Source organism: Bombus flavifrons, chromosome 5 (genome assembly GCF_040668555.2).
Source record: "Bombus flavifrons isolate JBK064 chromosome 5, iyBomFlav1_principal, whole genome shotgun sequence".
Classification (NCBI taxonomy): domain Eukaryota; kingdom Metazoa; phylum Arthropoda; class Insecta; order Hymenoptera; family Apidae; genus Bombus; species Bombus flavifrons.
Genome location: NC_138446.1, coordinates 9,121,555 through 9,134,821, shown reverse-complemented (window position 1 = coordinate 9,134,821; position 13,267 = coordinate 9,121,555). Strand labels below are relative to the sequence as shown.

Sequence of the window (13,267 nt, the reverse complement as noted above, 5' to 3'; positions counted from 1 at the left end):
GATTATAATTATATTTATTTAATTTTAGAAGCAGTAAAACCTTATGGTTTTTAAGTAAGATTAATGTTTAAAGATCTTACTTCGAGTTGTCCACTGAGCTGACCGACTTCTTGCGTAAGTTGCTTGTTAAGTACTTTTAACTTCTCCAGATTTTCCATTTGCGGTTTCATTGATATCATTTCTTCTTGTAACACCTGGTATTCCACTCTATATTCGTTCAATTGCTTCGTAATCTCTTGATCCGGATAAAACACGCGTTTCATAACTCGATCCAGAATTTCTTTATCTACAGCTGGTACGCGCGTCTATAATTAACAAAAATTAAGGAACATAGGTATTATAGTTATATCCGAGAGCTTCATTTAAAAAAAAGAATTTCTCATACTTTGAGATATTCCATAATTTCTTCAAAACTGTCACACATTAATAATTGATCTTGGTGCTCTTCTAACAACGCCATAGCTACCCTGAAAAGTACCTCAGTACTTTCCAAGAAAAGTAAATCTATAAAAATAAATATAAAAAATAAATACCTGAAACTGTAAAAATAAATACGTGTGTATAAATTTGTATTCATCTTGTTGTACTTACCAAAAACTCTAGTTACAAAACCAAGTGGAAATTGACTGGCAAACAAAGTTAGCAACCATGGTGCAGCGTATAATGTGGGCGAAACCTCATGTTTGTCAAAATGATTATAAATGGCAGGCAATCTATCGTGCAACAACCTGGATAATTGATACAGGTACAATTGTAAAGCTGCCATATCAGGAAGATACAATTTCCTTAGGCCTCTTCGAAACATTAAGTGTCGTAGAAGGAAAAACGCTATATCTTCTGACATCTATTAAAAATAAACCATATTTTAAGAGAAAGATGCTTATTAATACAAATTAAATACTAATTAATAAAATAACAAAAATTAAAAATATTTAACTCACGTGTAAAAGAAGAATGCCAGCTACGAAACTGAGACCTTGACAATAACCAACTTCATGGTCCAGAAGCGAGTAAGCTTTCAGCAAATTGAACAAAGCTAATTGTCCAGGTCCTAGAGGTGAGCTGAAATACGCATGGGTTGGAAATGTTCGTCCTAAATCTATTAAAATTGCATGTTGCTGGGACGTAAGCTGTTTCAAAAGCAAATCGTATGGTGTATTGTAATTAGGGAAGTCGCGCGTGTCTATTGGAGGTTGCTTCAAGCAAAATTGTTCGGCCAAAAATTGCCATACTTCTCCTCTTTTGCCTTTTGGTACACCTGTACCAATATGAATAATTATTAAATCGTTAAGTCATTATATCTAAAAATACCTTAATATTTAAATTTTTATGGTCACTTACCTTGTTTAATAGCATGTAAAAGCATTTGATTATCACATTTTGTAGAGATCCTCGACTCTTTGCTTACTAAAAGGTCCCATACTTCCATTAACTCGCGGCCACAAGTGTTAAGTTCATCATACTCCAATTTTATTCTCTTAACAGTCGCCTCTTCTTGACGAACTGAAATTAAGTACATTTTTATGTACAAGTTGAAAGAAGTATTTCTCTATTATTCAGAAAAGAATATTAGACAGTATATTATTAAATATTGCATTATATTACCTCTAAGCCTCGCGTTCTCCTTCTCCATTCGTATAAGTATCACCTGCTGATTGATAGCTTTCTTCCACAGATCCCTTAATTCTTGTTTCGTTCTGCGCGTCGCCGTCGCCTGGGGTGATTTGATGACGCCAATATTTCCTGTTTTATCGCTTTCTTTTTCGTGATCTTTATTGGGAGTTACAACTCGATTCAATATAGCTTGTCTCCATGAGCCATTTGACTGTACCGAATTGTTTCCATCTGTCTCAGTTGGAGACATTTTTGGTGAATTTCCCACCTTCAGGAATCTATTAAAGAATATCATAAAAATAATAAAACAAATTCAAGTTATAATTATAAGTTTATAATTATATTATATATATATTATAAGTTTATAATTATGTAGTTACATACTGTCAAAAATTATACGTACATATCCATCATAGAACTCTTTGGTCCAGTATTTACAGTCAGTTGCTGTTCAGGTGAAACCCTTAAAGATTTGGGTCTACTAGAATCCGGCGAAATATCTGCCATGGACGGCTGTCGCGACATATCGGGGCTTTGGCTACCGCTTTTTTGTATCACAGTGTTGAGGTGGCTCATATCTTTTAAATGTCCAAGTCCAAGGTCATCCCGCGAACCCTTTCTCTTTATGAGGTTATCAAAACTATTTGTAAGCGAGCGTTTCGCTTTCATGAATATTGTGCTTCCGACACCTACGCCTAGGTATTGATTAAGAAATTCACTCCTGAAATGTATTATAGATTAGATTGAATTGTTAACATAAATAAAAGTTGTATTTTTAATAAACATTTCAAGCAATTTTTTCTTAAAAGAAATCTTACCTATTCTCGGCTGTGTCATGAACGTGCCTAGCCTGTTTCGTCTCGCAATGAGCACGTAACAGTCTTATTAAAAATTGATTTTGCTCGCGTAAAGATGTCCCTGTACCGCCGGCGGCCTCAGCATTTTTGTATTTACTAACGACGATTTCCTGCTCGTCCTCCGGCAGCATTTCCATCCGCGAAAAAATTATATTCTGGGTCCTCCTGTCATTCTGTCCTAAACTCCGCAGGAGAACATGCTAACTTCTTACTTGTCCATAATTTTGTTGGAAATTAAAAGGAAGCCGAGACATAAGTATACTCGTAAATTACCTTCGATTTCCTGACACAACTTGTTATACCAATACATGGGGCAGTGTTCGCATGAAAACACGGAATATCGGTCTTTCCTTGAAACTTCGCACGTTCCAACAAACGCTTGTGAAATAGCTAAAAAATACGTATATGAGTTTGAATTGTTTGATTTTAGTAAATTGATATTTCAATGTATTTTTATATTGTTAGATTAGATGTACTTGATTAGAAATAATGGAACTTCTACATTATTAGTTGTTTATACAGGGTGTTCTATTAGTGATGGAATCTGCCTTATCTGAAATCGACACTGAAAAATGATTAATGTATTTATTATCAAATGTTAGCCAATATAAAGTTTAATTTCTTATATTAATTAATAAAAAAGAAGTGAGTTACATATATATATATATATATATATATATATATATATATATATAGGAACTTTCTCCTTGCAATGCCAGATTTATTTCATCGTAGCAGACGCCATCAATAAAGAATAAGAAACTCATTTTACCAGCGACAAGATCATCTGCAACGGATTCCGATTGGCACTTGAATACGTAGCCAACAAAAAAATCCACGTTATTCTCTTTGCAAATAAAACCGAAGTGCTCGGGGTTCTTGATGCCTTGCACGCAACTCGCCACGTCTCTGAGTTGCTTGTGAAGCAATACCAGCTTCCTATCCGGGCTGATTAGTCTCAAATCATATCGGCCTACCTGAAATTCAATGTCAGATCAGAGCAGATTCAATACAGATTCTATAGATATACAAATATATATATATATATATCGGAGATGAAAGAACATCGGGATTTCCCGGCTGGAATGTTGGGAAAAACCCCAATACCCTAATCCAGAGTTTTACTATAGTTACAGTTAAGTAATAAAAATAAGCAATAGTTCTAATGTTTCAATCTGGCTTTATGACGATGGGTTCGGGCTCGAAGTAACATAGCGGGTCATTAGACGTAGCCACGGTCACGGGAGGGACGTGTACCTGACAAAGGTATGGAATGATTATATGGCCCTCATTAAGAACAAAGATTGACCCGAGAAGCGGGGACAGGAGTATATAAGGGTAGTTTCATTTGGATCGGGGATTAGAAAAGTAGAGAGACAGTTAGTTAGTCGTTGGACGAATTGCTGAACCGAGTATTACCGTGGATTCGTGGACGAAACCGAAACCATCGTCACTAATCTTGCGAGCGCTTGACCGTAGTGATTGTAACTACCTCATTATTGTAATAAGCTATGTCTGTGCCGCATCAATGGCTAACTCCCAAGAAGATACCTCAGCCACCCATAACCTTACCCCTGACGTAACTCCGACATATATATATATATATATATATATATATATATATATATATATATATATATATCGAATCATTTCAAACCTGGAAGAGCATCGTGCGATTATGTTCGTCACCCCCTCTCGCCATGGAATCCCTCCTGGCATTCAACACGCTACCCGTAGAGGAAGCCCGGTTTCGCATAACTTCCGGTACTTGCATTGAATTATTGTTTGTAACATCTCGATTCTCCTCGCGTTCGTCTTTCTCGGCGAGATTGGGGTTCTGTGTCTTTGGAAACGTTTCCACCGAACCGGTGAGTGTTGACGGTACACCCAGCGAGTTAACCGGCGATATGACCCCATTTCCGGAGACATTTTCTATACTTTCGATCTCACTAGCACTAGATTCCTGAAGTAAAAATTGTTTCTTGATATTAACTAATATACTGACTTTTTGAATTATAATTAATATACATGTACAATTATAATGATATTATAATAAATATTATAATTAGAATATATGTATAATTTAGTATAGAATTAGGAAAAGATAACTTACCGTGCTATTTCTCCTGTTATTGGAAGACGTTAAAAGTGATTGGCGCTGACTCTCGGAAAGAAAGTTAGTCACCGACGGTCTCGATTTTTCAAGACCGTGAACGCGAAATCTTACTAACGCATCGTCTATGAAGCCCTCCGATACCTTTGGATGCGACACTCTGATTTTCCCCACATAGAGCACCTAAAAGTTATTGATTATTAATCTGTATTTTAAAAGAAAATTATTTAGTGAGAAAAATTGTTTAGATACATCTAAAAATTATTTAGATACATCTAAATTAAAACTGAGGTCAAGGACTTCTAGCTTTTAAAGATCATTATTGCTCTAATTAAAGTGTATATATTTAGAAGCTGCTACAAGTATTAATAACAGAAGTGCTAATAGGTTTATTTATAGTCTACAAATTTTATTTTTAAATAATCTCATTTTGTATTTATTTTTATTCATTTATTAACTTCATAGATGTATAGAGTAATAAAAAGAAGAAAAGGAAGAAAGAAGAAACACGAAGAATCACCTCAAAGAAATGGGAAGAACTTGGAGATATGTCAGCACCTAGGGACGTTAGGCTGGCCGCGCTACTTTGCGATCTTTGAGGGACATCCCGACTTTCCTTCATATTTCTGAGGAATTGTTGAACCTGGAAACAAAGCGAAGCATTGAATTGCAATCTCTCTCTCGTGACATGACATCATGGTATTTAAGTTGTAAATTAATTCTTGTCACGCGACACAGACAACAATCGTGTCTTTAATTCTCGAGTTCGAAATTCTCGCGAAAACTACAAATTATATAAATTTAACATTTTATTTTAATTTTAGAGTTATAGGTTATAATTAAATAATTACAAACGAAAGAAAGAATGTATTTTATTAAAAATCATGGAGAAGACCGATTTAAACGGTTTTTAAATAGATTCCTTCCAATTTAGTTACAAAGCTCGCCAATTTACATAGTAATGTATCGATTTGCATAATTCACACTGTTGTATAACACTAGAGTGTGGTGTACGTGCATCACCTATGCGTTATATATTGACGATATATTTTCGAGGTAAAAATTTGTCAGAAATTTCCCAGAAATAATCCAGGATGTAGCATCCTATCTGCACCATTAATATACAAACCGATTTCGCAAGAAAACGTGGTCCAAACGTGGCCGATGGCCGTGGACCAAAATAAATTTGTTTCGAGAGCACTCGCCGGCCGCATGGTTTTCTCTTCTTTCTTTTATATTTTTCTTTCCTCTTAAACAATTCCAGATTCATTGTTTGTTCATCATTAATTCTTAGACTTTATTATATTTTCTTAGGTTTTATTCCTATTTTTTAACTACTATTGTATAAATCAGTGATAGATATATAATATTTAAAGATGAAACAAATGTCAGTCTAGGTTTCATTTCTATAGCTATGTTTATAAACGCATGTTTGAATGCGCATAAACATTCGCAATCTAGTAATTCAATATAGGTATTTTGTTTACCATTTAATGATCTAGAATCTAAGAAGATCAATCGGTAAGTCATTTACAATAATAAAACGCCATTGAACTAGTGCGACATCTACATCATTCCGATTTATGAAACAACTTTCTTATAACTCAAAAGCATCTCTCCATATGCATTTCAAAATAATTAAATTCCGTGTTAGAAGAATGTTAAAACCCTCAAAGCGTGGTTTCAAGCGCTAGGAATGGAAAATTACAAAAATGATATTTGACTATTGTTTCCTAGACACCATAATATCGCTAACATTATGTGTTTCTTAAATAGCTCTCTTTGTAAGTTTCCAAATAGCTTTCTTGCTTTTGTCTCGTGAAGAACTTGTCTGATTGAACTTCTGAAATGCATGTGCGATACGTTATCATATTTTATAAACGGCTTCTCCTGCAAATGCAACTTGCATAGTGCTGCTACCAGCGTGTACTAAGGTAGAATTTCAAACTAAGAAATAACGAACTGTTCGTGCATCGACAAATTCTTCATACAACGAGCTCATCCAAGCGTTACCTTGGAGGCTGCCCAAGCGTTGGGTTACACTGTTACACCAATTTTCATGAGCAATCTCGCGTGAGACACGCGAGTTCTTTGCCATTTACGAACTATGATGGATACGTACAATGACACTAAAAAGTATGTGTACGTATTGGGTTGTAACATAAGTTCGGATAAACTCAATATATTTATTGACCGAACTTATTTATGTTACAATCCAATATTATTAACGAACACGTGCATTTATATAAGAAATAAAGAGAAAGATTAAAAATATGGAAAAAAGCTGAAAACAAAAGAAGTTGAATCCTATAATCATTGAAAGTTCGGAAAAACAAGGAGAAAAGCAAGCAATCATCGATCTTCGGTATAAACGTGGCTGACAGTACGAGCCACGTTAAGAGCAAACAATTTATTATGCAAACTGTGGCTAGGTCTCGATTACGCGATATATCGAGAACGATTAGCAAGCCGAAAATACGTCGGATGACCCGATCGATCAGAGAACAATTTGTATCAATGAAAAGAAGATTATCTTGACGGGTGGTTATCTCGACGACCATAAGAGGTCTTCTCAGCTGCGACAGGAGAATCTCACTAGCGTAGTTGCTGACACAGATCGGCACAAAGCGGCGGGGCTTCCTTTATCCAATTACCAGACAAGCTTTCTTTTTATTATCCGGCCGGCCCTTTCTCATACTGTAAAATATGTACGACTGACACTTGATACACATTGACTGCAATCTATACAAGACGATGAATAGCAACGCGACATTGAAACTGGGGTATCTTAATGTCTCATCCCTTAACTACAAATCTTTTTTTAAATTTTATGGAGACTTGGAAGAATGCAAATTTAGCAAGAATGCATATTAAAATGTAGTTCTTGGATTTGCTTTACTTTCCTAATTTTCTATTTTGAATTATTTAGACGGAATAAAAGATGAATGACCATAGAAAACAATTGCATAGTTGAAGAGACGTGTTCTAGCTTTCTAATGGATCGATTAAATTTCTCATATCGTGTTATATTTTTAGATGCAATGGAAAATGAATGGTCATAAAAGAATTACAGCAAATGCAGAAATGTGCCTAGATAACCGAGTTAGTTAATGTATGTATATCGAATATACATTAGCAGACAGATATATATTTAATTGTAAAGTAACGGTTTAACGGATCGCGAGAAAACTAACTTCCTGTCGTCTTTACTTCAGGACTTAATCATTCTTAATAAGAGGATACTTGGATCGGATATAAATAACCTGTTTCCCGTCATCACATGTGACCATATCAGTCATATAACGTCATCTCAGTCAGTCATATCAGTCATCTCCTGAATAAATCTTTAAAAAAAAGAAGAGAATGATAAGACTATTAATTCTCTATTATTCCTAATATATCTAGTATTTTCTAGCTTAATTTTTTCGACGAATAATGGCAATAAATTTCATTTAACTTTTCAATATTCGCATTCATTGAATCTCCTCTTGTTTCAGCTATAAATACCACCACTGAGAATAATCGCGAAATTTTCACAAGGTCTTCAAGCGCTCGTGCACGCCACATCTGTCGCGATTCTCCATCTTCTTTGTTGACACTCGCTCCGTCCACTACCAATTGATCATCGTTAATTCGAAATATGAAAGCACGCGTGATCATCAAAAGAAGCACGGTTTTGCATCGTGACGCTGCTCGATTGAGTGCACGTGGAAAATTATATTGAATATCCCCGAGAAAGACCCTATGAACCGCCTCATCGAGTTGTAGTTAAATGGTAACGGGTATTTCGTAAGCTGTGCTCCTGGACCAAGGGCACTCGCATGATCGACGATCGTGAGAAAAGGCGCAGCGGAGAAATCGTTTCCGTCCGTTTTTCCAACGCGCTTCACGGCCAAGAATTAATGAGACCCTCTGCACGCGCGGATCTCGTGTCTGTGAATGGAATCTTCGTTGTGAAGTCAACGATGGATGATATTCTTTTTTCAACTATCGGATTTCTGCTATCTACAGGGATATTTTCTCAGTGTGAGTGGAATGGGAATGATGTCGCGTAACTTTCCAGTAGAAATGTTCGAAATTATTGCAATATGATAATTATTTCAGAGTTACCACCTCGATATTTTTAAGAATTTGAAAGATTTTTTAATTTCATGATTGCAATTTTTTACAAGTAGTACTTTATGATCCCACTATGGATTTTTAAATTTGCAAAAACCTAACGTACCGAAAGTACATGACACTTCCAACGCAAAATTTTTTATTACAGTATTTAGAAGGTGAATCAAATTTATGCCTAAGTCCCATTTCTTTCGTTGCTTCCATAAAAATACGAATTTACATAAAAATCCGCAGCCTAGTTAGAACTTTCATATATATATATATATATACATATATTTTATTGCAATCGTTGATTAAAGTTTCTTACACCAAGGAATTAAGAAGGATTTTGTAGAACTAATCAGGAGTTTAAATCAATTTGCGAAGATATACGTCGGAGATTGTTAAAGCAACTCTCACTTGATGAACTTCTGATCGCTCACGAATGTGCCTTGCGCGTGCAATCATTCATCATTCCAGATATACATAGCAATTACTTTTTGGAACGGAACGAAGGCAAGGTGTTTCATAAGTGTATTTTAAGGACTGCATGGAATTCAAAGAATAATCTCCCTCGTTTCATTCCTTTTTTTTTTTTTTTTTTTTTTAAATTGCAGAGTTTCAGTAGCAACTACTGTAGACATGTTATTACGTAAATCTTCTACGATGCAAACAACCAGGCATTAATTATTGATGAATAGGAATTTAATGAAAACCATGTTTATGACGATTAGAGATCTCCTATGAATGACAATAAATACAGACCTATTAATTCTGTTATGAAAGTTGATTCAATGAAATTGAAGACATACATATAATTAAAAAGTTATATAACACGTATTGTATGAAAGTATGCACTGTATACCATAAATTATACTATGAACTAGATTATACATTGTACAGTATACAATATACTGCTCTATAAGGCATATATATATGTATTATATACCAAACTAAATACATAGGAAGTAATATTTATTTTTATGAAAATAATGAAGAGATTCTTAATGTTTAGAATCAAGTGTTTTGCGCGTTGAAACATTGAAACTATACAGATACTTTCACCCTAGCGTTCATTTATGGAGCAGCAATGTGAAAAGAGACGGGAGCTACATTTTCATACGTGCCATGTATCGACCATAATTAAATCCTAATTGCTGGAGCCAGACTTAATTTGATTTGACGCTAAAAAAAAAAAAAAAAAAGAAAACCCGGATAGTGTCGATAACCGTACGTGTAAGGTCTTTGATCTTGGTTGACATAGTTTCCATTGAAATGTCGTGGAATGCGTCACGCGTGTCTGCCGACACTTTTACAGATTAAAATAAGAATTGTTGAGGCCGAACACCATGAATAAATGCACATAAATTTTCTTTCGTTTAAAAGTATCGTTGAATCGGTATATGTATATTTTAATATCTATCAATTGGTTTTGCAACTTAATACAATATGATTTTAATTAATGTGTGCTAATGGACGTTATAGCAAGCTTGTAACTAATGTGGCGGAACACCTACAACATAATTTATAAGCAAGTTTAATGATTAAAATACAAGGAACATTTTATTTTTGTTTACATTATTCCTTATTTGTAATTGATCTGGTTTATAATACGAAGGAAATCACATTTGCTATTGCAAATAGATTTGCTATGCAAATGGCAGCGGTCGAGGACAGAAATATTTCAGAGGAATCCATCTAAAAATGTATGGCACTCAATGGGTCTAATTATATGCAGACAGCTTGTCTCTCCCAAACGTTACACGAATATCCAAGCTTTCACTTGTGTTATTTAAATACCAGGATCATACTTTTCCAAGTTGCTAGATCTGTTGACTCACGATTTTTTCCATTATTACCAAAACGATTATATCAGATTCTTTGAATTAATTACTTAGAAATTAGCGAGTTGCTTGCTGGACTATGTTTTCTGCTAATCGGCCAAAAATACTGCAATCTCTGTAAACATGTTAGAAAATCCCTACATATATCGTATGTGCAATAGCAAATGTGCTATTGTGAAATGTGCATCAACCAAACTTTATCAAAACAAATTTATGTAAGCAAATATACTGAATGTGCATCATAAAACAAAATAAGATGCAAATGTTTTTCATTTGGTGATTTATTCCTAATCTGGTACTCCTAGTTCCAATAAAAGTGTGCAAGTATCAGATAAATTTAGTTTAAATGTTGTATACAAGAAAGAATATTTCACTTCCTGCTTCTGGATAAAAGCATACAGTGCTGGCTATAAGTAGCAGAACTCTTGCAGAACTTTTGCTTTCTATTATTTTAGTTTTCTAAATATTTTATTATAATAATATAATAAAATTGCAATAATATAAATACAATCTACGTTATAATGTAAAATACTAAATATGGTATTTATCAAAGTAGATGCAACGAGTAGGTATCCTGATATTTATAGCTAACAGTACAATGTAAATGTTTTATAATAAGACACCTAGCAAGACACCTCTTATAAGATAACTATGAAAAGATAGTAGCGTAAGAATGCATAGCGTACCTCGTGCACGTACGCATACACTGTGAAACAGCAATAAAGGGGGAAGGGAAAGAATGCAACGTATCTGTCTACGTGACCAAATTAACATTAAGCCCGAAACAAGTAGTCATGTCGACGGAACAGGTAACATAATACCTACGAGCGAGCAGTGAACAAACTGTTACGCCTTATTATCGACACTTTGTTGCAGAAAGTACTGTAATCACTCTAACACGATTACGCGTTAATGAGCACGTTTTTTGCGGCAACCACCGGATCCATAGACGGAAAAACTGGTTTGAAACTGTGTTGTGGATATTCATTGAGACACTCGGTTTCTTCTCGTCCTACTATCGCCTTCTCCTGCCGTTGTCATCGAGAATTCAAAGAATCGTGAAAGCAGAGATACTGGTACGTGATCGAAATGCCATAACTTTGGCACGAGACTCCTGGATACCGGCAAAATTCGTGACGGAACTCGGATACAAGTCGATCGAGCGTCTCCTCTAGGTTATCGCACATTTACTAAATTCTGGTTCTTACTGGAATTATGTGGAGAAATCCGGCCGGATGTTTTCAACCAGCATGTTTCATCGGTGCAATATTTAGATTTGAAAGTGACATTTTACATAAAGATTAGACCTTTCAGGCAATTGCATTCTAATAATCTATTTATTAAGTAAACGATAGATGTTTTTATTTTTGGGGTTAGGTTGAGGTTAGGTTTTTATTTTTGGTAAAACTGGTGATAAATTCTAGTCCATTACGTATTTTGTAAAAAAAATTATTAAGGAAAATGTATTTCTATTATTAATTATAAGACTGCGGACTTTTTTTTAGCATTTATGGGAAATTCTAAGGTGAAAAAATGCACAGAATGTATAATGCATGTATAATGTACAAAAATATACATCTGAAATATAGCACTGAATATTGAGTAGCTAAAACAATTTTTTAATTATATGGACAGAGTAATTGAGGATTTTTCCAGAAAATTTCACAAGACCCATAGAAATGGAGAGTTAAGTAAATTGCATTAAAAATGTTAGTTATAGTCTTTAACGTTAACTAAGTTTTATTACAAGTTTATTGTTCTTATATTTACAAATAATTAAATTATTGGATTAGAAAATACAGACGTTTACCATAGATCTATAAACTCGATTTTCAAATTGTAGCTCCTTTTAACAACAGAAATACATTCTTCCTTTTCTAAAATAGAAGTTTTCTTTAGAGCCCTACAAACGTTCGATCCTGGAAGAGTTAAATAAAGAATAATGAATCTTTTATGTAGACAGAATTTTACAGAAAAATCTGGTGTATGCCAATACCTCTGTTTGTCATTGTACCTGACATGAAGATACCTCTAGTAACTTTTGCGAGCACAATTTGCAGAATGCAGGCTGTAGAATGTTGAGTGTGGAATGCAAAACGTGGAACGTGGAATGTGAAAGATGAAATGACAAGATACGGACTGCAGAAACATTAAGGCTGTTGGAAAATTCATGCATTTCTTATTCGACACTATAAAACTAATTCCGACTACTTCTTTTTTAATGAAAAGATTACTTAGCTGTATAAATATAAAATAAAATGTTAATATGTACATAGCAACCTTCGCGTGAGCAGTCAAAGTAAATAACATTTATTTTCTTGTTAACGATGCAATCTCAGAATTTTCTACTGGTCATCTGTTTCTTGGCTTGTAAATTCGAGAGTAAAGTTCCCACGGCACGAAGCTAAAAAGTTGCAAAGAATTGAAGAAGAAAATAGAAGTAAATCTTCTAAACTAGTCGTTTACCTATATTGCTGGTCTGTAATATTTTTTAATTTTTTCATAACTTATCTTTCGTTCTATATTTTTATTACGGTTAGATATTTTATGTCTGATCTTAATATTTTTATTTCGATTTAAATTATAAAAATGAGTATCTATTATTTTGTTTGAATAATAAGGAAAATATATTGCTAAAGAAGTTGAAATAATTGCTCTGTAAGACGATTAAGAAAGTGTTTTACAACATACTGTTAATTAATTGCAAATTTAATCCTGTCTCTAATCGACAAATAATTTTG

General features: G+C 34.1%; 1 protein-coding gene across 3 annotated transcripts in view; it reads right to left on the bottom strand.

Annotated features, from left to right (window-relative positions):
- Positions 1 to 13,267, bottom strand: part of plx (PTB_TBC1D1_like and TBC domain-containing protein plx) — a 38,336-nt gene that overhangs the window by 3,550 nt on the left and 21,519 nt on the right. For all 3 annotated transcript variants that reach the window (XM_069113165.1, XM_069113166.1, XM_069113164.1), the window contains exons 2-14: positions 5,105 to 5,227; positions 4,585 to 4,767; positions 4,129 to 4,434; positions 3,244 to 3,448; positions 2,745 to 2,861; positions 2,433 to 2,649; positions 2,018 to 2,335; positions 1,606 to 1,892; positions 1,342 to 1,503; positions 942 to 1,258; positions 592 to 844; positions 386 to 504; positions 81 to 305 (exon numbers count right to left, since the gene is read on the bottom strand). In XM_069113165.1, the coding sequence (XP_068969266.1) occupies positions 81 to 305; positions 386 to 504; positions 592 to 844; positions 942 to 1,258; positions 1,342 to 1,503; positions 1,606 to 1,892; positions 2,018 to 2,335; positions 2,433 to 2,649; positions 2,745 to 2,861; positions 3,244 to 3,448; positions 4,129 to 4,434; positions 4,585 to 4,767; positions 5,105 to 5,206 (2,811 nt within the window). In that variant the 5' untranslated portion in view covers positions 5,207 to 5,227. The remainder of the gene's footprint in view (positions 1 to 80; positions 306 to 385; positions 505 to 591; positions 845 to 941; positions 1,259 to 1,341; positions 1,504 to 1,605; positions 1,893 to 2,017; positions 2,336 to 2,432; positions 2,650 to 2,744; positions 2,862 to 3,243; positions 3,449 to 4,128; positions 4,435 to 4,584; positions 4,768 to 5,104; positions 5,228 to 13,267) is intronic.